Source organism: Neoarius graeffei, chromosome 19 (genome assembly GCF_027579695.1).
Source record: "Neoarius graeffei isolate fNeoGra1 chromosome 19, fNeoGra1.pri, whole genome shotgun sequence".
NCBI classification, from domain to species: Eukaryota; Metazoa; Chordata; class Actinopteri; order Siluriformes; family Ariidae; genus Neoarius; species Neoarius graeffei.
Window position 1 is genome coordinate 49,618,073 of NC_083587.1, and position 27,954 is coordinate 49,646,026.

The 27,954-nt window shown below is 40.5% G+C and overlaps 1 protein-coding gene across 1 annotated transcript in view; it reads left to right on the plus strand.

Annotated features, from left to right (window-relative positions):
- Positions 1 to 27,954, plus strand: part of rims2a (regulating synaptic membrane exocytosis 2a) — a 454,274-nt gene that overhangs the window by 50,905 nt on the left and 375,415 nt on the right. The window contains exon 4 of the mRNA XM_060900221.1: positions 16,922 to 17,132. Within this exon, the coding sequence (XP_060756204.1) occupies positions 16,922 to 17,132 (211 nt within the window). The remainder of the gene's footprint in view (positions 1 to 16,921; positions 17,133 to 27,954) is intronic.

The window sequence follows — 27,954 nt, forward strand, 5'->3', positions numbered from 1 at the left end:
TAGTTCAAAGTGTCCATGTTTGTAGTTTGTTTACTCTCAGCAGGTTTACTGACACTTTTCCTCACCAAGCGTCATTCTCTATCGCTTACTGTTCTGGATCTATAGGCTACGGTGACCAGATGTCCTAGTTTGTAAGAGCTAGTGCCAATTACTGTGACTTTAGTCACAGTCTCTATCTAGTTTACTGTTTACTGTTTGATCTTAAACACATTAAGAAGGCAAGAAATTGCACTAATTAACTTTTGACGAGGCACACCTGTTAATTGAAAAGCATTCCAGGTGACTACCTCATGAAGCTGGTTAAGATAATGGCAATAGTTTGCAAAGTGTCATCAAGGTAAACACAGATAATTTGAAGAATCTAAAATATGAAATATATGTTGTTGTTTTTTTTGACTACATAATTCCATGTATGTTCCATATGTTATTTCATAGTTTTGACTGCTTCAGTATTGTTCTAATAGTCAAAATACAGAAAAACCTATGAATGAGTAGAGTAGGGGTGTCCAAAATTTTGACTTATACTGTATGTACTAATCATGTTAAGTAGGTATTAGATCAGAGAACATGACGTGAGACATATAATGAATTGAATCAGAAAGGCATTGTATGGACTCTTTGGAGTCACTCCAGTAAATTGTGCCAGAGAACAGTGCCAATTTCACTCTACTGAACTCGCAAACCCATTTGCGAGGTTAAAATGGGAGGCAATAAAATCCAATATAGGCCTCATATAAATACTTATTATCAGTGCACTATATTATATTTTTCTTTTCTCATAAATAATCAGTCATGGTATCATCTTATCACATGTTTTCTTCCGTCATGTCTGCTCAGAAATGTCCATAATTTTGACCTTAGTATTATAATCTGCTCTCACAAATTCATTCTTAATCCATATAAAACCTTAGAATAACTGAAGACACTTTTGAACCCGTCACTCATGGTCTCAGTGTCAGACGGCTGGTTTCTGTTTCTCCAGACTCCTCTAAGGTGTATGTGTGTGTGTGTGTGTTGAGACAGAAGGCAGCATATGGTTACATTTGGGCTGTGTGTCACAGCTGCTCTTATTGCTATCTGACCCGGCTTGGTGGCACTGCATACTGGTACTGCCCGCTAGCTTGCCATTGGAACCCCTCCAAGGTCTGTGATGCTCGTATCCCCGCTGTTAAGTGACCACGATGCCCAGAGTCATTCTGGGGTCAAGGGAGAAGAGGCAGATTGGTTTTAGCCTGATGGGTGTGGCATCAGTAGCTACTTTGTTTATACAGTGTCTTGCAAAAGTAATCCTCCCCCTTGGTGTTTGTCCTGTTTTGTTGCATTACAAGCTGGAATTAAAATGAATTTTGGGGGGGTTAGCACTGTTTGATTTACACAACATGCCTACAACATGCCTTAAAGGTGAATTTTTTTTTAAAACTGTGACACAAACAATAATTAAGATTAAAAAAACAAAACAAGGGCAGCACGGTGGTGTAGTGGTTAGCGCTGTCGCCTCACAGCAAGAAGGTCCTGGGTTCGAGCCCCGTGGCCGGCAAGGGCCTTTCTGTGCGGAGTTTGCATGTTCTCCCCGTGTCCGCGTGGGTTTCCTCCGGGTGCTCCGGTTTCCCCCACAGTCCAAAGACATGCAGGTTAGGTTAACTGGTGACTCTAAATTGAGCGTAGGTGTGAATGTGAGTGTGAATGGTTGTCTGTGTCTATGTGTCAGCCCTGTGATGACCTGGCGACTTGTCCAGGGTGTACCCCGCCTTTCACCCATAGTCAGTTGGGATAGGCTCCAGCTTGCCTGCGACCCTGTAGAAGGATAAAGCGGCTAGAGATAATGAGATGAGATGAAAACAAAACAAAATAAAAACCCAGAAATCTGGAGTATGAATAAGTATTCACTCCCAAAGTCAATACTTTGTAGAGCCACCTTTTGCTGCAATTACAGCTGCAAGTCTCTTGGGGTATGTCTCTATTAGCTTAGCACATCTAGCCACTGGGATTTTTGCCCATTCCTCAAGGCAAAACTGCTCCAACTCCTTCAAGTTAGATGGGTTGCATTGGTGTACAGCAATCTTTAAGTTATGCCACAGATTCTCAAATGGATTGAGGTCTGGGCTTTGACTAGGCCATTCCAAGACATTTAAATGTTTCCCTTTAAACCACTCCAGTGTAGCTTTAGCAGTATATTTAGGGTCATTGTCCTGCTGGAACATGAACCTTTATCCCAGTCTCAAACCTCTGGCTGACTCAAACAGGTTTTCCTCCAGAATTGCCCTGTATTTAGTGCCATCCATCTTTCCTTCAGTCCTGACCAGCTTTCCTGTCCCTGCAGATGAAAAACATCCCCACAGCATGATGCTGCCACCACCATGCTTCACTGTAGGAATGGTGTTCTCAGGGTGATGGGAAGTGTTGGGTTTGTGCCACACATGGCATTTCCCATCATGGCCAAAAAGATCAATTTTTATCTCATCTGACCAGAGAATCTTCTTCCATGTGTTTGGGGAGTCTGCCACATGCTGCTGGGCAAACTCCAAATGTGTTTTCTTAAGTAATGGCTTTTTTCTGGCCACTCTTCCATAAAGCGCCGTTCCGTGGAGTGTACGGCTTAAAATGATCCTATGGACAGATGCTCCCATCTCCGCTGTAGATCTTTGCAGCTCCTTCAGTGTTATCTTTAGTGTCTTTGTTGCATCTCTGATTAATGCCCTCCTTTCCTGGTCTGTGAGTTTTGGTGGGCGGCCTTCTCTTGCCAGGTTTGTAGTGGTACCATGTTCTTTCCATTTTGCTATAATGGATTTAATGGTGCTCCTTGGGATATTCAAAGTTTGGAATATATTTTTATAACCCAACCCTGATCTATACTTCTCCACAACTTTGTCTCTGACCTGTTTGGAGGCTCCTTGGTTTTCATGTTGCTTGCTTAGTAGTGTTGCAGAGTCAGGGTCCTTCCAGAACAGGTTGATTTATACAGGCATCATATGACAGGTCATGTGACATTTTGATTGCACACAGGTGGATCTTAATCAACTAATTATGTGACTTATGAAGTGAATTGGTTGGGCCAGCTCTTATTTAGGGGTTTCATACAAAAGGGGGTGAATACCTATGCACACTCCAGATTTCTGTTTTTTCATCTTATTGTTTGTGTCACAATAAAACAACAATTTGCACCTTTAAAGTGGTAGGCATGTTGTGTAAATCAAATAGTGCTAACTCCCCAAAAATCCATTTTAATTCCAGCTTGTAATGCAACAAAACAGGACAAACGCCAAGGGAGATAAATACTTTTGCAAGACACTGTAGTTGTGTCCAAATGTCTGAATCTGACAACAGTGTTGGTTTTTATCCACCATCAAAGTCACTGTGTAAGTTACTATAGAAACAATAACATACAAGTCAAAGGTGCATTAATATAAACCTGTGATTTTGCTGCACAGCCAGAATTATTGTCTGAGCTGCTATAGAAAATGAATGCAACACATTCTGACCAATCAGAATCAAGAACGCAGTAGTGTCATAGTCTAAGCTTTAGTAATCACTGCTAAGCTTCAGTTGTTTCAATATGTTTGTGTTCATTATATTGCATGTAGTTCATCACTCATCTGATGGGTTTCATCTGCTCTATTTCATGAATCCAGATCCAAAATCATGACTCGCTGCAATGTCATGAAGAATACACGTGTTCAAGATCATCACTGATCATGTGAGGTGGATTTTCAGCTATGGTTAAATCCTATAGTACTGAGCTGATCACAGGATTGAACTAAGAATGCATCAAAACTGATACTGGTATTAGGTATCAGTCTAGTACTGTGCTCATTGTAGGCTATGGTGTTGCGTTAATGACGTGTGAAATTACACCGATCAAAGCAAAGCCGCTTGCAATCTCTGTGAAAATATCAAGAGGAACTATGATAGTATCTTTGTACAATACAAGAAACTTGATCGAACTGAGTATGTAGAATTCATTACTAACAACAAAAATGTCCACATATAATGCTAGCTGAGTGAAAAAGAACAGCTGTTCCCGAGTATTTTGTTTTTTAATGATCAGCCAGCATCAGTCATTTCACTCTACTATGAAAAATACTTTTGTCCAGTTCTTTCTTTCCTTAGCCCAAGTAAGACATCTAGCATTGTCTCTGGTTCAAGACTGGCTTGATATTAGGAATGTGTCAGTTGTAACCCCTTGCCTGAAGATGTCTGTGTGTAGTGGCTCTTGATGCATGAACACCAGCCTCAGGCCACTCCTTGTGACGCGCTCGCAAATTATTGAATCAACTTTTCTTGACGATCCTCTCAAAACTGCAGTCATCCCTGTTGCTTGTGCACCTTTTCCAGCCAGCCTTTTCAACAATGACCTTCTGTGGCTTACCCTCGTCGTGGAAGGTGTTAACTGCTTATCCTGTGCAGTAGGGATCGACCGATATGTTTTTTTCAGGGCCGATACCGATACCGATTATTATGGAATTGGGATGCCGATAACCGATATGTGCAACCGATAAATGTAAACATTATAATTCACATGAAATTAAACATAGCACACACTGACACAGACCTTCATATCCATGAAATGTATGTTTAATTGTAAAATTGAACATGAAATTTTGTGCGGGGAGATGCCAGCAGCATTTGTACAATAAAGTCAAACATTAGTTAGAATAAAATGAGAAATAAAATAAATATTCACCAATAAAAAAATAAATCACTCCCTACTATATTACAGCTCACCATTTTCAGTGGAAAATAAATGAAAATACACTCTGGATTCTTTTACACTAAGAACTAAGTAAGACTTACCAACTTCAAGTAGTTTTTAAATAACAAATCAAGTGTAGGGAGCTGCCTGCAGCATTTTTTAAAAAGTAAAATCAAACATACAGTAAAGTAGGCTATCACTCCCTATTAGGAGCGGCTGCTCCTTTAAGAGTATATCGCTTTCCGAATCAGAAGCGCTAGTGAGGAGAATTACTTGCGCAAGAATTATAAATACTAGTCACACCTGGCTTGTTTAAATGTTCAAATAGCGCTTTATAAAGTTACCTAACATATACAAGTGCAATGCGCTTTTTGAGCACGAGTCACGTCATGAAGTTTACTCATCACCATAACAAATAGCCTTCTGTAGGCTAGGCTTGCGCTAGCCTACAGAACACAAACACTACGTTTTATTTCGTCTTCCCTTGACCACCTCTCTGTATGGCTGTCATTCTACTGTTCGAGTAGAACTACTGACACATTCACAACGTTTCCAGACGGGGATTTAAAAATGACTGCAGCCTACGTTATGCTGTTTCAGCGAGACTAGTTGGTTGTAGGCTAATTCAAGTGCTTCCTTCCGTAAGCTCAGTTTGCCTGGCTACACAGATGCAAATGGACAATTTTAACGAGTAGTAGATGAAGAATGTAAACATATAATGATGTTGTGCTTTTGCAACTTGTGTGTTTGTGACTTATTGCGGGAAAAGCAGCGTGTCCTTACCTTGATACGGGCGCCTTGAAACAGTTCAGAGTGTTTAGCTGCGCGTGTAGATTGGCTATATCTCTTGTGCCAAACAAATCAGATGTTGTGGTGGGCGGGACCGTGTTCTTGAACTCAGAGAGGCGAGTGCAGGAAAGGACGTGCAGTGACAGTCGCGTTAGGAACGAAATGGCTGCAAAAAGGCATGTTATCGGCATATTGGTGGAAATTATGGCCGATACCGATAACCCTAAAAATGCAGAATATCAGCCCGATATATCGGCCAGGCCGATTATCGGTCGACCCCTACTGTGCAGGGTCACGGGCAAGCTGGAACCTATCCCAGCTGACTATGGGTGAGAGGCGGGGTACACCACATTCACACCTGCGATCAATTTAGAGCCACCAATTAGCCTAACCTGCATGTCTTTGGACTGTGGGGGAAACTGGAGCACCTGGAGGAAACCCACACAGACACGGGGAGAACATGCAAACTCCACACAGAAAGGACCCCGTCGGCCACTGGGCTCGACCCCAGAACCTTCTTGCTGTGAGGTGACAGTGCTAACCACTACACCACTGCGCCACCCCCATAATCATCAAAATTAAAACAAAAAAGGCTTGAGATATTTCACTTTACATGTAATGAATATAGAAGATATGAAAGTTTATATTTTTGAATTAAATTACGAAAAAAACTTTTTCACGATAGTCCAATATTCTGAGATGCACAAGTACGTTTAACTTTATTGAAACATTTTTCTGAAGTGAAACAAAACCCACTCTTTTCACAGCAACTCTTCTCGATCCATGGTCACTAATAGCTAGCATGTACATTCTTTTCATGACCACCATGCAAAGTCAAATTTTCTCTGATTCCCTGATTGCTTAAAACCAAGCTAGTTATTAATATATTGGTATCAACATGTATCAAAAAACCTGTGCTCATACTTGAAGTTGGTCATAAGAATTTGAATCATAGCATTCCTAGATCGAAATGTAACAGGTGAGAGTAGAGATGTGCTCTCTCCTGGTTAACACCCAAGTGTATTCATATGTAAAGGGATAGCATTGCTCAATAATTCAGCCCTCTAATGAACATTGAAGGCCATACACGGGGCCAAAACTGTGCTTATCGCCATGTTATGGAGTGTGGTGAAGGCTTTGGTTTCCACTGTGGTTGTGGTTGATTGAGGGCTGCCATACAAAATGCATGGATGCCATGTGTGTGTCTGATCCTCAAACTCTGACCGAAGAGCTTTGACACCTACCAGGTCATGATGAGTGCACACCAATATTGGGATGAGTGGTTAGTGGAGTGAATCAATGGAGCTGCCTACTGCATAAGTAGAACACTTGTTTTTATATAAAATAAGGTTAATCAAATAAGGCTGCAGTTTATGACTTATTACTCAAAATCCAAATGCTCAGGTCCTGTCTTTCTGCCTGGAAGTTTTGCTGTGAAACATTAGCGTCATAGTCGTTATTATGATACATTCTTTGCACGACAATTGATCATTGCAGTAGTGAAAAACTGAACAAAACTGGCAGCACAAACCTTTACTGCAAAGATGATTAGCTCTGGAGGTTGTTTGACAACTCATTACTTGTTTATTAATAATGCAAAAACTCGACATTAAATCTAAAACCACGACTCAAGCCTCGAACGCAACTCACATCTGATTTGTAAATATTGCATTTTTTTCATTCACACAGTTCTCTTAATTATCAAATATATTTGATGAGAAGAAACAACTATGCACCTGTCTACTGATAGAATGTGATATTTAACAGTTATTCTATGAAATCGAGTCAGACACGAGCTGATAGCTGATGAGGCGCGTAGCGCTAAGTTAGTTATAAGCCATGTACGACGAGATTAAGTGGAATAACTGTTTTATCCTACCCACATTCACTGGATTTTTATTTTTTGCAATTTTGAGAAATAAAAACTTTAAAAACATCCGACAAAATCGTTTCCGCATAGAATGGAAACAACCATCAAATACTTACCATCAAATACTTTTATTCCATATTTTGTTGCTTTTTTTGGGGGGGGGTTGTTTTTGAGTAGAGTTTTTATTTCAAAAAAGTTTTATTTTATTTCATCCTTGTTGGTTCAGCAACACGCTCCGCCATTTGGTTTTCTTCTTCTTCTTCTTTAGGGTTTTGTTGGTGGTTGGTAAACAACTTAAAAGGTGCATTACCACCACTGACTGGGCTGGAGTGTGAAACAGGAGAGACTGGGGGGGGGAAACTATTCTTTTAGCTATTTCTGTTTCTTTTAAATACTTGATAAAGCTGCCATTTTGTTTTTCTCTACTCACAGTATATAAGCTGATATCCTTGTAGTAGAGTAGCCAATCAGAGCATGCAATTGTTCATATCCAGTGAATGTGGATAGAATAAATTGAGTTATTCTTGTGTCTTGTGCCTGAGGATGTGTGTACAGTATATGTGGAGCTACTCCTGACCATGTGAATGCAGAAGCCCCTAGTGGTAGAAAAGTGTAATTGTGCGTAAAGGCATAACTGACAGTAATTGCTCACGATGGTGTTCATAACAAGATGTAGACTTGTGACATAGATGAAATGTGAAGTAAAATCCTATAAAATGCATAAACCATCTAAAGATGGACTGGGATGATGCTTTGCTTGAGGATTTGGCGCGTGCGCACACACACACACACACACACACACACACACACACACACAGCTTTGTGCAGGGAATGTGATTTTTAAGGAGCGCAGGAACCTCTTTGCCGAGAGTGATGAATGACTCATCAGTTTATTTCGTTTGCTCAGTGAAGTTTTAGTAGATGTCTGCCACCAAAGTAGCCTCCTTTTGGAGAGGCCAATAAGTCCATTTTATACTAGGGTTTCAAAATTGGAGACAGGTCTGGTATTTCCCAAACATCTATTAGTTGATAAATGACACACATTTCTCAACCCAGCCAAAAAAAAAGTCACCTTTTGGATTTCAGTAAGCAAATACTTAAGAGCCTTTGATTGGATAATTACTGCACTGATTAATGTGTTTCAGCTGGCAGCATTTCTTTTAACCCTAACTGATGCAGTGAGGGGCGGCACGGTGGTGTAGTGGTTAGCGCTGTCGCCTCACAGCAAGAAGGTCCTGGGTTCGAGCCCCGGGGCCGGCGAGGGCCTTTCTGTGTGGAGTTTGCATGTTCTCCCCGTGTCCGCGTGGGTTTCCTCCGGGTGCTCCGGTTTCCCCCACAGTCCAAAGACATGCAGGTTAGGTTAACTGGTGACTCTAAATTGACCGTAGGTGTGAATGTGAGTGTGAATGGTTGTCTGTGTCTATGTGTCAGCCCTGTGATGACCTGGCGACTTGTCCAGGGTGTACCCCGCCTTTCGCCCGTAGTCAGCTGGGATAGGCTCCAGCTTGCCTGCGACCCTGTAGAAGGATAAAGCGGCTAGAGATAATGAGATGAGATGAGATGATGCAGTGAGTAGCTTCTCTTTCCTTGAACAACCATGTCAGATGACGTATCCTATGGTCATAGAAAAGAGGTTACCATGTTTCTGGAGAGTCAAATTATTGGCCTGCAAAGAAAAACAACTTTCTTGTTTTTTTTCAAGCAAAGAAAACAACTGCTGAAATTACCGGAATTGGTTTCCAGTGCATTATTAAAACTGGAAGGATAGTGGTGAACCATCAACTTTATGGAAGAAATGTGGTTGGAAAAATTTGACTGACCATGATCAGAGATCACTGAAATGCTTGGTGAAGTTGCATCATAAAAAAATCAACAGTAGAACTCGCAGCTACACACCAAAAACCCCAGTATTGAATTAACACCCAGAGTGTTTATATAGGTCCAATTGGACCCAAATTAACTCTGAAAGTGTTAATTCAACACTGAGGAATTTGCTGTGTATGTTTAATAGTGAAAGTAAGAGCATTTCCACACTCTCAATGCAACGAGAACTCACAGGATTGGGACTAAAGAGCTGTGTGACCATAAGAAATCCACTTGTTAGTGAGGTTAATCAGAAGAAAAGGCTTCAATTTGCTAGGGAGCATAAAGATTGGACTCCAGAGGAATGGAAAAAGGTCATGTGCTCTGATGAGTCCAGATTTACCCTATTCCAGAGTGATGGGTGTGCCAGGGTAAGAAGGGAAGATCATGAAGTGATGTACCCATCATGTACAATCTAATGGCCACTGTATAAGCCTCTGGAAGCAGTGTTATGATCTGGGGTTGCTTCAGTGGGTCAGGTTGAGGCTCAGCAACGTTATGTGGCAATAAAATGAAGTCAGACGATGATATGAATATTCTGAATGACCAGGTTCACATCAATAGATTTTTTTTTCTTTTCTTATGATATGGGCATAAAACCAGGGCTTGAATAGTGAAAGAGTGGTTCAGGAAGTATGAGGAATCATTTTCAAACATGAATTGGCCACCACAGAGTCCCAACCCTATTTAACCCTATTGAGAGTCTTTGGGATGTGCTGGAGAAGACTTTACGGAGTGGTTCGAATCTCCCATCATCAAGACAAGATCTCATCAAAAAATTAACGCAACTCTGGATGGAAAAAATGTTGTAAGGTTGTCAAAACAGTACCATGGCAAATAGGCACCATAATCAAAGCTGAAGGTTGTCCGATGAAATTATTAGTGTGCGACTTTTTATTTTTATTTTGGCCAGGCAGTGTATTAGATGCATTCATATCACTCGCAATGTAATACATTACATTTCCAAATATGGGGGATAGTACTAGGGGAATAATTAAATAATATTGGTTGGCGAGTGGCAAATCAGATATATTCCATTCAGCTAGCATGATAATGAAGGAGTCAAAGACGAGTAGCTGAATGGAATATATCTGATATACCACTCAATGCCAGCCAATATTATTATTATTATTATTATTATTATTCATACACATTCCTTTCAGGTGTTCAACACATCTTCCTCTTTCAAAATTCTCTCAAAATCTTCCGTATTTAATGATGCAAACCTGGTGGCCATGTTTGTTTCCAAATTGTCATGCCAAGTTTATTTGTATAGCGCTTTTAACAACAGAAATTGTCGCAAAGCAGCTTTACAGAATTTTAATGACTTTAAACATGAGCTAATTTTATCCCTAATCTATCCCCAACGAGCAAACCTGTGGCGACGGTGGCAAGGAAAAACTCCCTCAGACAGCATGAGGAAGAAACCTCAAGAGGAACCAGACTCAAAAGGGAACCCATCTTCATTTGGGTGATAACAGACAACGTGATTATACAATTTTTAACAGTTTTAACATGAAGTCTGTTTCGTTGATGTTATAAACTCTTCATTGATGGAAACTCGAGTGCAAAACTGTTCATGACAACTGCAGTCCTAAAGTTAGCAAGTCAACTGTAGTCCTCAGACATAAAAGCATTACTGTAAGTGTCCAGAGCGTCTTCCAAGTGTGACTTTCAACTGTCCAAATTGTTACAATCGCTCACTAGTGTGGAAGTTTTACATTTCCGGTGTGTGATGTCATGTTGTCTTGACAACCATGCAATATCATAAACCATATTCAACACTCATTCTCCATTGGGTAGAGTGATGTAATACACATAGGATAAGCAATATGCTAACAATATTGCATGCTATCAAACCAAATGAATGAAACCTGCTAGAAGGGAATAGAACATGTTTTTATTCCATCAAAAAAGTGTCCTGTGTGTATCATAATATTTAATGTTTTCGCGCGTTGCCAGTTGTTTCCCCATATGGTAATTTTGGGATGTTTCTTTTTGTAATGTGTGGTTGTGCACAAGCAGAGCAATTTTTTTCATGTGTTGGATTTCTCAATGTCCATTGCATACAGCTGTCTGTACACATGTATGACAAATGCTGGCTTTCTAGTGCAGACTGATAGGCTTTGCTAAAATACTTTAATAAATGAAACCCCTTTTCGGTGGCACAATTAAACAGCAAATTAATTCGGTGCCATTTTGACTTGAAATGTAAACATAACATCGAACTAGAAACGTTATTACCATATTATATATATATTTTTTGGACTGATGTGTGTGACCGATGTTTCCTTGTGATGCACTGGCGTCCCATACAGGGTGTAATGCAGCCTCGTGTTCCGACAATAGACTCAGGAGAGCAGTTACCAAAAAGAATGAATGAATCTATAAACTTTTTTTTATGTTATTTATCCATTAAAGTGTACAATGTGCCCTTTTGGATCATGAAGAAGAAAGATACTCTAAACGATGGCAGCCATTAGGACCCTGACCCAGTTCTTATGCATTATGTCAGCTTTATTATAACGCATTGTTTCAAGACGCATTTAAGTATTGCTTTTCATTGTGGTTATATTGTTTGGCACATTTTCACATCATAGCTCGAACATGACAGGCCCTTTGTAATGTACCGTAGAGGGCATTGTTATGTTTCACTGTCATGCAAATGCAGCTTTTGCACATCACTTGTTGTGCTTTTAAATGGTGAACGCACTTGGTGTTAACTTACTGCTGTCCTTGAAATAGAAGCGTGCCTGCAATGATGAGGAACCTGAGAAAGTAGAATTAAGTTCGGTCAATGCTTGGCATGAAAGCAGGCACCTCCTACTCGTAAATGAGCGTGTTTAATTTGACACAGTGACACTGTTAAGTATCACTTAGTATGACCAACCAGGGAGGGTGAAGGCTCTCACGTTAGGGTGGTACTTATTTTGTGATATATTTAATTATCCACTCTCACCCCATCAATATGTTCCAATAAATTAAATAAAATTTTGTGTAAAAATTAAAGGGAATATATAAACATTGAGAGGTTGCTCAATGACCTTGAAATTTAAAATGACTGACTATCAGTCAGTCATTTGCAATGTATTCTTTTAATGGCATTATTGACACTGTTTTGACCGGAAAAAAACAAAACAAAAACCATGAAACATCTCCATGACAACCACTGTCTGTCTGTCAGTGAAATAGATCAGTACTAAAGAATTAGAAAAGATCTGATCTCAGTTGCACAGACAGTACTATTAGATGCCACTGATTAACCTATGACTACACAATGGCTGACTTGGCGATTGCAACTAGAAGTAAATCTTCTGTGTGGTTACTTTGCGGTGTGGAAAGTAAAATAACTAGAAGCAAACTGCCTTCAGAGAAGCAAGTTATAAGTGTGTTCTTTCACCATCACAAGATCTTAAAGAAGACCATCTGAACAAGTGCATCAGCTACCATTGAACAAGCTTCTTGGAGGGTGATCCAGACAAAAATATTACACTTGGTCATTTATTTACTGAGGAAAATGATCCAATATTACATATCTGTGAGTGGCAAAAGTCTGTGAACCTCTAGGATTAGCAGTTAATTTGAAGGTGAAATTAGAGTCAGGTGTTTTCAATTAATGGGATGACAATCAGGTGTGAGTGGGCACCCTGTTTTATTTAAAGAACAGGGATCTATCAAAGTCTGATCTTCACAACACATGTTTGTGGAAGTGGATCATGGCACGAACAAAGGAGATTTCTGAGGACCTCAGAAAAAGCGTTGATGCTCATCGGGCTGGAAAAGGTTACAAAACCATCTCTAAAGAGTTTACACTCCAGCAATCCACAGTCAGACAGATTGTCTACAAATGGAGGAAATTCAAGACCATTGTTACCCTCCCCAGGAGTGGTCAACCAACAAAGATCACTCCAAGAGCAAGGCGTGTAATAGTCGGTGAGGTCACAAAGGACCCCAAAGTAACTTCTAAGCAACTGAAGGCCTCTCTCATATTGGCTAATGTTAATGTTCATGAGTCCACCATCAGGAGAACACTGAACAATGGTGTGCATGGCAGGGTTGCAAGGAGAAAGCCACTGCTCTCCAAAAAGAACATTGCTGCTTGTCTGCAGTTTGCTAAAGATCATGTGGACTAGCCAGAAGGCTATTGGAAAAATGTTTTGTGGATGGATGAGACCAAAATAGAACTTTTTGGTTTAAATGAGAAGCGTTATGTTTGTAGAAAGGAAAATACTGCATTCCAGCATAAGAACCTTATCCCATCTGTGAAACATGGTGGTGGTAGTGTCATGGTTTGGGCCTGTTTTGCTGCATGTGGACCAGGATGGCTTGCCATCATTGATGGAACAATGAATTCTGAATTATACGAGCAAATTCTTTTTTTTTAGACTTTTTTCACCTTTTTTTTATTGGATAGGACAGTGTAGAGACAGGAAATGAGTGGGAGAGAGAGACAGGGAGGGATCAGGAAATGACCTCAGGCTGGAATCGAACCCAGGTCCCCAGATTTATGGTATGGCGCCTTATCCACCTGAGCCATTTTTTTAAATTGAGGCTGACTACTTTCTTCTTTGCCTTTTATTAAATCACATTTGAGACTTTTAATAGGATTTCTTTCAGCACGACCGCAATGCATGATGGGATATATTGCTTTGGTTAGTGACCATCGTTGTACACCACTTTTTGTGATGCATTGTGGGATACTTTGAGTGCACTATATTGGGTGTAAATAATCCTCACTTAGGTTTTGGACAGCACTACAAAATGGCGGCCCCACTATATAGTGCCCTATATAGTGAATAGGGAGTGATTTCGGACACAGGGCTGGACTTTTTTTTTCTTTTTTTGTTATGTTGCCTTGCCACTCCAGAAAACTGTACTTGTAGACTTGTAGTTTATTCAAAATGTTTTGTTGTGTACCATAATTTTTCTTCAAGTATAATAAATAAACATTATTACTCATGACAAACATTTATTATTTACACCTGCATTGCAAACAGGGCGATGTATTGATAATTTAACATGCTGTTGTCCAATATTTCAGAAGGTTTGAGCAACCTCGAATAATTATTCAAAATGTTCCAAATTTAGGCAAATTTGTTTTCTTTCATAACCAAACAAATCTGAAGGGTCAAGGGTGAGAGTTTCAGAATTAATAATATGAAAATTTACCTCCATATAAGGCCCACCCTACTCTCATGTGCTTCCTCTGAGACAGGTGATAATGCCAGCTGATTGCATCTGTGATGATTTTATATCATTAAAGGAGAACTGGAGTCATTTTTAAACTTGCTTTATTTCTTAATTAACGTGTTATTCAATTACGTTTTTGGTTTTAGTAACCTTATATCGTGACTCATATTGGTAACTGATTGCAATTAAATATTATACTTATCGGCCTATTCGGTTTTTAGCCATGTTGAATTTAGTTCATTTGGTCCACGGCAGGCGTCGCTTATCCGCGCGATCTTCACGAGACTTGTGCGAGACTTCGAAACGTGAATTGTCAGCCAGGTGTCAGTGCCGCCATTTTGAAAACTGTTTTCTAAACGAAATATTGCACAAAAATGAGTTCAAATGACGATTACTGCCTACTTTTTTCAAACTTTCCTGATTGCTATCAAAACAAACAAAACTTCCGGCTTGATTACGTCAGCATTCGAAAGAGGGCGCACGCGTCTTTTGACAACGTTGGCAGATGTCAGTCACTGATTTCTGCTCTATGTTTTACTTCCGTCCTACGATGTCTCGCACAGGTCTCAACGAATCTCGTTTACGGCCATTGCTTTGACATACAGTGGGGCAAAAAAGTATTTAGTCAGCCACCAATTGTGCAAGTTCTCCCACTTAAAAAGATGAGAGAGGCCTGTAATTTTCATCATGGGTACACTTCAACTATGAAAGACAGAATGGGGGGAAAGAATCCAGGAAATCACATTGTAGGATTTTTAATGAATTAATTGGTAAATTCCTCAGTAAAATAAGTATTTGGTCACCTACAAACAAGCAAGAGTTCTGGCTCTCACAGACCTGTAACTTCTTCTTTAAGAGGCTCCTCTGTCCTCCACTCGTTACCTGTATTAATGGCACCTGTTTGAACTCGTTATCAGTATAAAAGACACCTGTCCACAACCTCAAACAGCCACACTCCAAACTCCACTATGGCCAAGACCAAAGAGCTGTCAAAGGACACCAGAAACAAAATTGTAGACCTGCACCAGGCTGGGAAGACTGAATCTGCAATAGGTAAGCAGCTTGGTGTGAAGAAATCAACTGTGGGAGCAATTATTAGAAAATGAAGACATACAAGACCACTGATAATCTCCCTTGATCTGGGGCTCCACGCAAGATCTCACCCCGTGGGGTCAAAATGATCACAAGAACGGTGAGTAAAAATCCCAGAACCACATGGGGGGACCTAGTGAATGACCTGCAGAGAGCTGGGACCAAAGTAACAAAGGCTACCATCAGTAACACACTACGCCGCCAGGGACTCAAATCCTGCAGTGTCAGACGTGTCCCCCTGCTTAAGCCAGTACATGTCAAGGCCCGTCTGAAGTTTGCCAGAGAGCATTTGGATGATCCAGAAGAGGATTGGGAGAATGTCATGTGGTCAGATGAAACCAAAATAGAACTTTTTGGTAAAAACTCAACTTGTCGTGTTTGGAGGAGAAAGAATGCTGAGTTGCATCCAAAGAACACCATACCTACTGTGAAGCATGGGGGTGGAAACATCATGCTTTGGGGCTGTTTTTCTGCAAAGGGACCAGGACAACTGATCCGTGTAAAGGAAAGAATGAATGGGGCCATGTATCGTGAGATTGAGTGAAAATCTCCTTCCATCAGCAAGGGCATTGAAGATGAAACATGGCTGGGTCTTTCAGCATGACAATGATCCCAAACACACCGCCCGGGCAACGAAGGAGTGGCTTCGTAAGAAGCATTTCAAGGTCCTGGAGTGGCCTAACCAGTCTCCAGATCTCAACCCCATAGAAAATCTTTGGAGGGAGTTGAAAGTCCGTGTTGCCCAGCGACAGCCCCAAAACATCACTGCTCTAGAGGAGATCTGCATGGAGGAATGGGCCAAAATACCAGCAACACTGTGTGAAAACCTTGTGAAGACTTACAGAAAACGTTTGACCTCTGTCATTGCCAACAAAGGGTATATAACAAAGTATTGAGATGAACTTTTGTTATTGACCAAATACTTATTTTCCACCATAATTTGCAAATAAATTCTTTAAAAATCAGACAATGTGATTTTCTGGATTATTTTTTTCTCGTTTTGTCTCTCATAGTTGAAGTGTACCTATGATGAAAATTACAGGCCTCTCTCATCTTTAAGTGGGAGAACTTGCACAATTGGTGACTGACTAAATACTTTTTTGCCCCACTGTATGGACTGATATGTTACATAGCATATTTCAAACACTCATAACTTGCTACAGCAGTGACAAAATAGCTATCAAAAATGCATTCCTTTATTTAATAAAATTAGATAAATAGAATTTTGCGAATAAAATTTTTGCCTTCAGTTCTCCTTTAAAAAAAGTCTGATTTTCTGATACGGTTCTGAAATTCTGAAACAGCTAAAAATAGATTATGGGATAATATAAAACGAGTTAAAGTCTGCACTGTGTTTTCACAACTGATTTTGAGCTTGATATGTATCAAGATGAAACATTTCATGCTGCCTTGCTTTGTCCTTGTAGGAAGCTGCACCAGCAGTTTGAGTCGTATAAGGACCAGGTGAAGAAGATGGCGGAGGAAGCTCAGGCCGCTCCAGAACAGAAAAGCGAGGCTCCCATCTGCGGAATTTGCCACAAGACCAAGTTTGCTGATGGCTGCGGTCACCTGTGTTCGTATTGCCAAACCAAGTTCTGCGCCCGCTGTGGGGGACGAGTGTCTCTCCGCTCCAACAAGGTACGAGCACAGTTAATTGCAGTTACAGTTTGACAGGATATCATACTGTACCTCGTGTACATTGGATGGAAACCTGTAGACCTAACTTATTTTTGTGAAATTGTCCTGTAAATTTACACATACTTGTTGGTATCCGGTATTAATTTGTTCTAGCACATTGTAGCAAATGATTATCATACAACAATAATGCTTGGCAAAAAAGGCTATGTAAATATTTAACAGTTATTCCATGAAATCGAGTCGTACATGAGCTGATAGCCGATGAGGCGCATAGCACCTAGTGAGTGCAATAGAAGCATTCCACCTGCTTGAGTGGAATAACTGTTTTATTCTATCTACATTCACTGGATTTTGAGAAACAGAGCATTTTTATTTATTGCAAATTCGATAAATAAAACTTTATACAAAACGTCCGACAAAATAGTTTCTGCTTAGAACGTAAACAAACCGACGAAATGACAGAAGCAATTTGTGAAAAATACGATAATTCTTGAAAAATAAAAAAACCCCGATATGTTCTTACCATGAAATACTTTTATTCCATATTTTGTGGCTTTTTTTTTTTTGTATTTTAGGGGAGGTTGTTTTCAAGTAGAGGTTTTATTTCATCCTCAGTTGATTCAGCAACATGCTCCTCCATTTTGTTTGTCTCTACTCATGGTATATGAGCTGATATCCTAGCAGTAGAGTAGCCAATCAGAGCTCACGATTGCTCATATCCAGTGAATGTGGATAAAACAGTCGAAGATGTCCCCAAGGTAAGGTAGAATTCCTTTTAGGGTCTGGATTTTTCATATCACAGTGGCAGCCTTAAATTATGTCAAAATAATTTGCTTTCTTATTTTGATATTTGTTGATTTCTGCGAAGCCATTAGTGGGATTTTTATCCAGCTGCTTTCAAATAGAAAAAAACATTCAAGTAAATTTGTGAAATTTAAGTACATTTATAGTCTCCACTTGGCTGTGTATACGTATTCAGTGTTTTGTTAAATATTCTTCTGTCGCTCTCTAAAATGTTCTGATTCAAGCAAATATGGACAATTTTAACTTTCCTTTTTTTGTAAATGGCTTCATGTGTACATGACTGAATAAGAAACAGTAAAATTTGAAACAAAATCTGGCACAGACTTTAATTGACTTCTCAAATTAAATCCAAACAGTGCAAGGAAAGTGTGTGCAATTCGTTTAATGACCACAAGGGGGCAACATCTTTATCTTATACATTCTGTATGTGAATAGGACCAACTTAACCAATGTCCAACTACAATCTTATTATTGTAGATATTTCAGTAGTTTGCTATAAATGATAGGAGTGAACACATTGAAACACGCATGTATATGTCTAAATGTTACTCATAATCCTTCCCCTTTGTTTTCTCTCCTCTTCTCTCCCTTGTGGAAACTCTACAGGAGGACAAAGTGGTTCGCATCTTTTCTTTCCCTTTCAGTACCACATTTGTTCCTGTCAGTAGATTGTGGCACATTTATACGAGAGTCTATGTCCCAGGGTTCGGGCCATAGAGAGAGGTTCCATGGCTAATAAATAATGCAGACTGAATGAAATCTAGTATCAGTTAGCATTATGTGATGCTAACTGGGATCACTGATCAACAAAACTAGCCCTAAATTTCCATACGAAAAAGAACTACAGTAATATTATATAATTTCTATCGTAATATACGATACTTCTATGATATTTTTCCCATTTATAGTGTTCCTACAGTGCAGTCTTAATTGAAAATTTTGTTGTATTACTGATTGCTATGCAGCGCTATACTATTTGCTATTTTTGTGTAGAGTGGCGGCTACAATTAGACACCTTAACGATCTTTTAGCCCTTGCAAAAGTAGAAAAGACTTTTGCGTGAATAATTACTCAAATTTCCACTGAAAAAAAACGAGTTGATTCCTGATTAATTAGCGGATCAGATCACGTGACACTGTTCCACAATTGTTGACACCTTTGTCCACAATTATCGACACCGTTCCACAATTATCGACATCCAGATGATTGATTATGGTATGTTGTATTAAGTTAACAAAACATAGTTTTTATTACCTCCGCCAAGGAGGTTATGTTTTTGGTAGCGTTGGTTTGTTTGTTTGTTAGCAACATTATGGAAAAAGTAATGAATGGATTGCTCTGAAATTTTTTCAGAGGTGTGACTGGGTACAAGTACCAATCCATTAAATTTTGGCGGTGATCCGGATCACCGTCTGGATCCCGGAATTTTTTAAAGGATTCTTGGCGGAGGTCTGCGCTCTCCGAGTGCTTTTCTAGTTTAAAATTTGTTTTACATAGAATTATATTTCGTCCAAAATATATTTTATATAAATATATCGATGTTGGTGCTTATGTAAATGAGGAAGTAATTCTAAAGTTTGTGTAAAAAAAAAATGATAATGTTTAACCTGTCAGAAAATCTTTTTGCTCCACTTTCTACCCATTTTAAATATTTTCGTACTGTAGATCACATTTTGTTAATTATTCATTGTTTGTATTAATTTCTAGTTTTGTAGTTTACCAATAAAATGTACAATTGATATTGTAACCACATGAGAATCCAGGTCAAAGGTTGCATCTCATTCCCCCACCCAAAATATCAAACGTCTACTGATATTGTAATATGTGGTAGATATTTACAACAAACTGCAAAAAAAAAAACTGAATGGAATAGAAAAATCTGAATATTTAAAACATAATTTTTTTAGATGCTAGGAATTTAATTCTGGTCTAATTCTATTTATTGCAATAGGATTCCAAATACTCTGTAAACATTCCATTCTGTTATGAATCAGAAAAAAATATTATAAAAATCACAGTCCTTATTTTTTAAAGTACTTCATCTACTTCAACAATGTTACACAAAGATCGATCCATAACAATTGTGTCACTTAATTCCACAGGGTGTCGATAATGGTGGACACTGCTGAAAGTGATCACTATTATCGACACCTCGCGTGACTTCTCAAACGCGCGTTTAGATACAAACTGGCGATTGTCAAATGAAAAAGAGTAAGAAACAAAGTGCGTTTTGACAAGGAAATCATGAAATATCGGTGAATTTGATCAGTAAAAACATGCCCATGATCTTTCCACCATGCTTATCTGCGATAACGTTCGGATTTTACTCAGATTTCTGATCGTGCTGAAAAAAATTCCATCTCAGGAAACGAGCTGTCATCAGACGACAAGATCAAAGGGTGAGAGGGGTCTTCCAGTTGATTAATTCACCGATAATAACAGTTGTAACTGAAACTCACCTTTGTAAATTTCTTTTATTGGTAAATCTGAAAAGGTGTCGATAATTATGGACTGTCGATAATTGTAGCCACCGCTCTAGTAATCCTATAATATTACTAAAGGGTTGCTAATAGTTAATCGCTTACCTTCATGGAGAAAGTTGAATTTTAGCCAGAGATCTTCTCAATATTACATTTGCCTCATTGCTTCATTTCCATATCAGATTCATTCAGCTCTTGTGCTCACAAAATAGCATCTTTATTTCCATTTAATGATTCCGAGTGTCTGTTTACACCTGGGTGAGAAGAGTCATACGGCAGATATTTACACCTGAATTAGCTATTCGGCGATTTACAACTGGTTCTGATAAGGTTAGGGTTTGGGTGTAAATAGCATTTTTGGCTACGGGTACATTCTCGGTGCTTGTCTTGTCCCTGGGTGGTGCTATATAGGCACGTTGGCTATCCATGTCAGGTGGATATCGGATCATTTTCCTCAATAAATAAATGAGCAAGTATAATATTTTACTCTCATTTGTTTCACTGGGTTCTCCTTTTCTACTTTTAGGACTTGTGTGAAAATCTGATGTTTTTGGTCATATTTCTGCAGAAATATAGAAAATTCTAAAGGGTACACAAACTTTCAAGCACCACTGTAATTCTCTGCTCTTTTTGGGACTGGTTTCTGTGCTGTGTTCATTGTTTGGATGTGTTGGTTAGTTGTTCAGCCACTGGTCAGGGTTCACTGTTGTTGCTCCTGTCTGGGGACGTCTTTACTTCTCAGGTATCTTGAGTGTCATGGTAGCTGTGTGTGTGTGTGTGTGTGTGTGTGTGTGTGTGATGACTCAAGGAATATGCTCAGCGAAACAGGTCATGAACTGCTTCCTGGATAGTGCTGGATGACGGTACTTGTCTGTTCAGTTCTGTGTCCACTTGACCCAATGTCAAAATAGAGGTCTAAATAGAAAGAAAGAAAGAAAGAAAGAAAGAAAAATATGAATGAACGAGATAAATGACCTGAGTTGTGTATTGTCCAACACACTTGGATGAGCCTTAGAGTCTGACAGCTGGAGATATAAACGACCTCCTTTATCACTTCTTACTTTATTTATTTCATTTCTTCGCTTACTTTTATCAGTCACCATCACAGTAAATACATACTTATTATTTTCTTATTGTGAGCAATCTTTTAGAGCAGTTCCGGTATGTTCTCCCCGTGTCCGCGTGGGTTTCCTCCGGGTGCTCCGGTTTCCCCCACAGTCCAAAGACATGCAGGTTAGGTTAACTGGTGACTCTAAATTGACCGTAGGTGTGAATGTGAGTGTGAATGGTTGTCTGTGTCTATGTGTCAGCCCTGTGATGACCTGGCGACTTGTCCAGGGTGTACCCCGCCTTTCGCCCGTAGTCAGCTGGGATAGGCTCCAGCTTGCCTGCGACCCTGTAGGACAGGATAAAGCGGCTACAGATAATGAGATGAAAGATTTTCAATTTTACTTTCCGAGTCGGGCGGCACGGTGGTGTAGTGGTTAGCGCTGTCGCCTCACAGCAAGAAGGTCCTGGGTTCGAGCCCCGGGGCCGGCGAGGGCCTTTCTGTGCGGAGTTTGCATGTTGTCCGCGTGGGTTTCCTCCAGGTGCTCCGGTTTCCCCCACAGTCCAAAGACATGCAGGTTAGGTTAACTGGTGACTCTAAATTGAGCGTAGGTGTGAATGTGAGTGTGAATGGTTGTCTGTGTCTATGTGTCAGCCCTGTGATGACCTGGCGACTTGTCCAGGGTGTACCCCGCCTTTCTCCCGTAGTCAGCTGGGATAGGCTCCAGCTTGCCTGCGACCCTGTAGAAGGATAAAGCGGCTAGAGATAATGAGATGAGACTTTCCGAGTCTGTGTATGTATTGGCACATTGGCTGTCTTTCTCAGACTCAGTAAGGTATAAATAGAACAGATATAATAATATTAGTGCTGTCAAGCGATTAAAATATTTAATCGCGATTAATGTCGCGACTGTCATAGTTAACTCGCGATTAATCGCAATTTAATCGCACATTTTTGTCACATGAAAAACCATTGTAATTCTCTTATCAGCATAAAAAAGTGAATGGGCTTGCTTTGTACCAATGTGTTTTTTTTTTATTTTTTTTATTGCAGAGCATAACACTACGGAACCATAGAGGGGAAATGGTGAATAAAAAAATAAAGCGTGGGAACAACTTATAAGGCGTGTGCACGAGATATTAATGCGCGCGCACGAGTTATAACCCGTGCGCACGCTTTGCGTTAAGGTGTGCGCTCGGGTAATTAAAAGTGAGGGGACGAGTTACTACGGCTCCGTATAACACGTCTTGTCACAGCCACTGCAAAGTCGGGCTGAAGCCGGCGATGGGAAAACGAAACCTAAGCCGAGCACCGTGGCTCTTCGTCCCGAGGCGCGGCAGCGTGAGCTGCCCGCGCTGGTTCTTTGGGGGGAGGGCAGAGGACTCTGGTTGTGCGGGGCGTGGCATTACAGTCTAGCTGTTATCGTTTTTCTAAGCAAAGTCTCTGTTCTGTTCCAAGTTCCTGGCAGTTTCAAAAGCTTATGAAAAACCTACATCATGTCACAGAGCGTTAATCTCGCGATAAAAAAAATTATCGCCGTTAAAATTGAGTCAAGTTAACGCGATAATAACGCGACATTTTTGACAGCACTAAATAATATACATTCCCCAAAAATGCCATTGACACATCCTTCAATGTTGCTTGGTACCTGAGTATGCAGTGCCTGAGGATTTCATGATGCAACAGTGTTTTTTACGTCACGTGCTTTCCTCAATGCCCCGCGTGTCAGTCCCATTCGATTATAGAACAGCTTGCTGTAGAAGTATTCAGGTCTAGTGTTTGCTAAATACACGACTTTCAGATACGTTAATCTTTCTGGTGTACTACTTAGTGTAAAAGTGTCCAGTTTCAGTCTCAGTGTTAGAGATGCTCGCACACAGACGTTGCCTTGCGTTGTTTCCCCAGAGCTTCACTTTGTTAACGTATTCCCCGGGCGCCATGTTCGACAGCTAAGCTTGCTGCACTAGACACCTGTAAATATTGATGCTGTCTCGGACAACACGATCTCTTTCACCACGGCTGTCGCTGTCTGGGGGGGAGGGAGGGAGGGAAAACAGAAAATGCTGATGGAAAAAAAAGAACAGGTTTCAACACACTGCTTTTCACTGACATGCAAGCTTTCAGCATGAAACAGCACCGATTAATGGGTTATTCTCCTCAGGTGTGCTGGATTACAGGAGATACATTAAAGTGCATTCAATGGGAAGAAGAAAATACGAGCAGGTAGAGAGCAAAACTGAATTTTACCATAAAAACAGTAGGCAGTAGCTACACTGTTCGAAAATAAAGTACCTTATTGTACCTTTAGGGGGACAACGGCTTGTCACTGGGGCAGTACTGTCTAAGGTACTTATTTGCAGGGGCACCGCCAGAAATTTTGGGCCCCATGAAAGATTAGAATTTTGGGCCCCCCAACTTTGCCCACCCTCGTCACAATTGCACTTTTGTCATTATTTGACTTTTGATAGCCCATGGACCTTGAGTTTGTGACTTTGTTATTACATTTTATGTATTAACCTACCAGGGACTGGATGAAAACTGGTCAGTGACTAATTCTGGTGCATTTACAATCACAAATGAAAATTCAAGATTTTGCCACATGCCTTTTTGTGCTAGGACAATTGGTAGTGAAATGTGTGATGTGACTGCTAAGCAACACTTTAATCTAGCAAACTATTAGCAACACTTTAATCTAGCAAACTGTATATGGCGCTCGCTCATTAAAAACTTCAATCCTAAAGCATTTACTGTATGGGTTGTATTGCTGCTTACCTCCTTCTCCAAAGGGGGGTTCAGTGGTTTGGTAGGGCGGAGGTCCCCCTGAGGCTGAATCTGTGCATATTTAGGGCACCCCATTAGTTATGAAACTGGTTATTAGCACTAGTTATTAGCACCAGCATAACGTAATATTTCATCTTTATCACACAAGTCAGTTCAGTTATTAAAATGGAAAAAATGTCACTGTACAAACTGTAAAAGTGTTCTCTTGATAGGCTAATCCAACCACGTTCATACTGTTCATTTACCATTCGCTAATATTTTGAACACACATGTGAGCGATAGCTACCTTTCTTTGGGAAAAAGTGAGTGACCAGTTGCCTGCCTCTCCGGTCCCTCTCAGCTTTCAGCTGCCTTTCTTTACGTTTTTGACAGCCACTCTTCATATTTAGCGATCATAGACTGTACGCACTCCACTGCTGGCTGGCTGGCTGCTGCACCGCGACACAGCAGCAAGTAGCGTTGCACTGATCAGCGCACAGATTTAACGCATCGCGCTTCCACCAGAACTGGACCGTACCATTTCGCAAAAGGGGGAGGGTTAAATGACAATATGTTGAAGAACTCAAGAAATAGACAACCTTGTTCAATTAGCTCATTTTACCAGATGGAATATTGCATTGTTGTTATTTCAAAAGTCTTATTAAAATCATTAAAAGCATATTATCAGCCCCTTAAAGGGCCCTATGGCAGTGCTGGACCCCTAGAATTGTTCTAACCTTCCCCCCCTGGCGGCGCCCATGCTTATTTGTACCCTTTATGTACTGCTTAGGAACATATATGTAGCTTTTTGAGCCTAAAAAGTTACAAGTAGTTTCTTTGAGGTCCAATAATGAGCCCTGGGGGGTATGTTAGTGTAGCTTGTACCTTGGGGGACAGAAATGGACTCCTCCTGGACCCCCATTTCTGACAGTATAGATGAGATGCCAGTGGGTTCCCCCCCAGTTGTGCAAGCAGTAAAAAAAAAAAAAAGCCCAGTGAAAAATTAGAAGGGGACATACCTCCGCCAAGCCACATACTAGCAACATCAAAATCAAGTCACTTGAACCTAGGATAATACTAAAGCTGGACACCAAATTTCATCAAAATCCGTTCACTACTTTGAGTTACATTGGGAACAGGCAAAAAAAAAATCCTGGATCCACATACATATCTGGATTTGCATCAAAATCTAATCGATTGTTCCTTGGCCCATTGCCCACCTTTCCTCCAAATTTCATCAAAATCTGTTCACTACTTTTTGACTTCTGTTGAGACCAGACAAACAGAGGCGAAAATAAAACCTCTTCCAACAAAGTTGGCGGCAATAACAAAGTCCACTGTGAGTGCAAGTTAATAATTAGCAGCTCATCCATTTTTACCAAACAAACACAGCAAAGTCTCACTCACCTGGTTTGTATTGACTCACAAGCCTGAGAATTGACAGGTCAGAGTTCACCTAGATGTCTCCTGTAATATTGTAGCAATGGGGAAAATATCGTAAATGCTTTGGCTAAATTGTCAAAATGTTGGTAGTAATATGAATATGGATCTGACACTATCCACTTGACCTTATATGGTCATCCAAGGACCTCAAAGCGAGGGTTGGCAATTCATTTAATGGAATAATTTGCTCCAAGACACTTCATTTTCACACATCATTGTTTAAAGGTTCTGACTGCAGATTTGAATTCTGGGCAAAATGTTCAATTTCTATTGCTGCTGGAGTTTTGAGATGTTTCGCTGCTCCACACACTGTGTAGCCTGTGTAAAGTGTTTTGCTGAGATAAAAAGCGTCCTGCATTTTACGATTCTGAAGATTGCCGAAGCAACTGATCAACGATATCACATGATCACCATGGAGCGTTTGACCTACTTTTAACCTAAACAAGTTGGCATGGGCAAACATGGCGGACTCGGCTCTAGTCCCAGCTAAAAGCCAGTGGAAAAGAAAAGTCTGCCTAGTGAGTGCAACTGCAAGATAGATCAAGGTTAGATGACGTCATTATTCTGGACAGATAAATAAATCATTCTGGCTAGCGGTTAGCATCTTAGCTTTAGAATGCATGGGCTCGATCCACGGTTGCAAGTATGGAGTTATACACCTAATGTTTTGATCTTACAGAGAAAGAAACCATAACACAAAACCCGGAACAGAGAAAAGATCTTGTTTCATGGATCTATTCGCGAATGTCTACCACAAGTTATATCCCCGTGAATCAAAACTCTCTGAGATTGATGCAGAGTTACAATGTTTGTCGCCATCTCGGTGTGACGCAGTTCCATAGTTATGCTAATTAGTTCAAGCTCCTTGCGTTTGGCTGTTTCCGTCCATAGGGCCATACTGTTTACCTCAAGAGGGAGGATATTTGGTCCCAAAACGGAGAAAAGTGACCCTCAGGACATCAAAATGATCACATCTCGTCCGCATGATATTCATTCTCATCTCATTATCTCTAGCTGCTTTATCCTTCTACAGGGTCGCATGCAAGCTGGAGCCTATCCCAGCTGACTACGGGTGAAAGGCGGGGTACACCCTGGACAAGTCGCCAGGTCATCACAGGGCTGACACATAGACACAGACAACCATTCACACTCACATTCACACCTACGGTCAATTTAGAGTCACCAGTTAACCTAACCTGCATGTCTTTGGACTGTGGGGGAAACCGGAGCACCCGGAGGAAACCCACGCGGACACGGGGAGAACATGCAAACTCCGCACAGAAAGGCCCTCACCGGCCCCGGGGCTCGAACCCAGGACCTTCTTGCTGTGAGGCGACAGCGCTAACCACTACACCACCGTGCCGCCAGTTAACTTATTCATGTCTAAATTTTACCTTGTGATTGTATGGGCATGGATGTCCTGAAAGTTCATTTAGGTTCAACAAAATTTCTGAAGAACTTTTTAAATACGTACAATACCAGTCAAAAGTTTGGACACACCTAATTCAATGGTTTTTCTTTATTTTTATTAATTAAAAGTCACTTAATTTCTTAAAGTAATGATGGATGTCGTTTCTCTTAACTTAGTTGAGCGGTTCTTGACATAATATGGATTACTACAGTTGTGGTGTTGAATAGGACCATTTATTGTATTTTTATTATTTACTGTTTGATCTCAAACGCGGGCGGCATGGTGGTGTAGTGGTTAGCGCTGTCGCCTCACAGCAAGAAGGTCCTGGGTTCGAGCCCCGTGGCCGGCGAGGGCCTTTCTGTGCGGAGTTTGCATGTTCTCCCCGTGTCCGCGTGGGTTTCCTCCGGGTGCTCCGGTTTCCCCCACAGTCCAAAGACATGCAGGTTAGGTTAACTGGTGACTCTAAATTGACCGTAGGTGTGAATGTGAGTGTGAATGGTTGTCTGTGTCTATGTGTCAGCCCTGTGATGACCTGGCGACTTGTCCAGGGTGTACCCCGCCTTTCGCCTGTAGTCAGCTGGGATAGGCTCCAGCTTGCCTGCGACCCTGTAGAACAGGATAAAGCGGCTAGAGATGATGAGATGAGATGAGCTCTCAAATACATTAAGAAGGCAAGAAATTAGTCCACTCATTAACTTTTGACGAGGCACAGCTGTTAATTGAAAAGCATTCCAGGTGACGACCTCATGAAGCTGGTTAAGATAATGCCAGTCGTGTATAAAGCGTCATCAAGGTAAACACTACTTTGAAAAAAATCTAAAACATGCAACATTGTTTTTCAAACTTTTTCACTGCATAATTCCGTATACACTCACC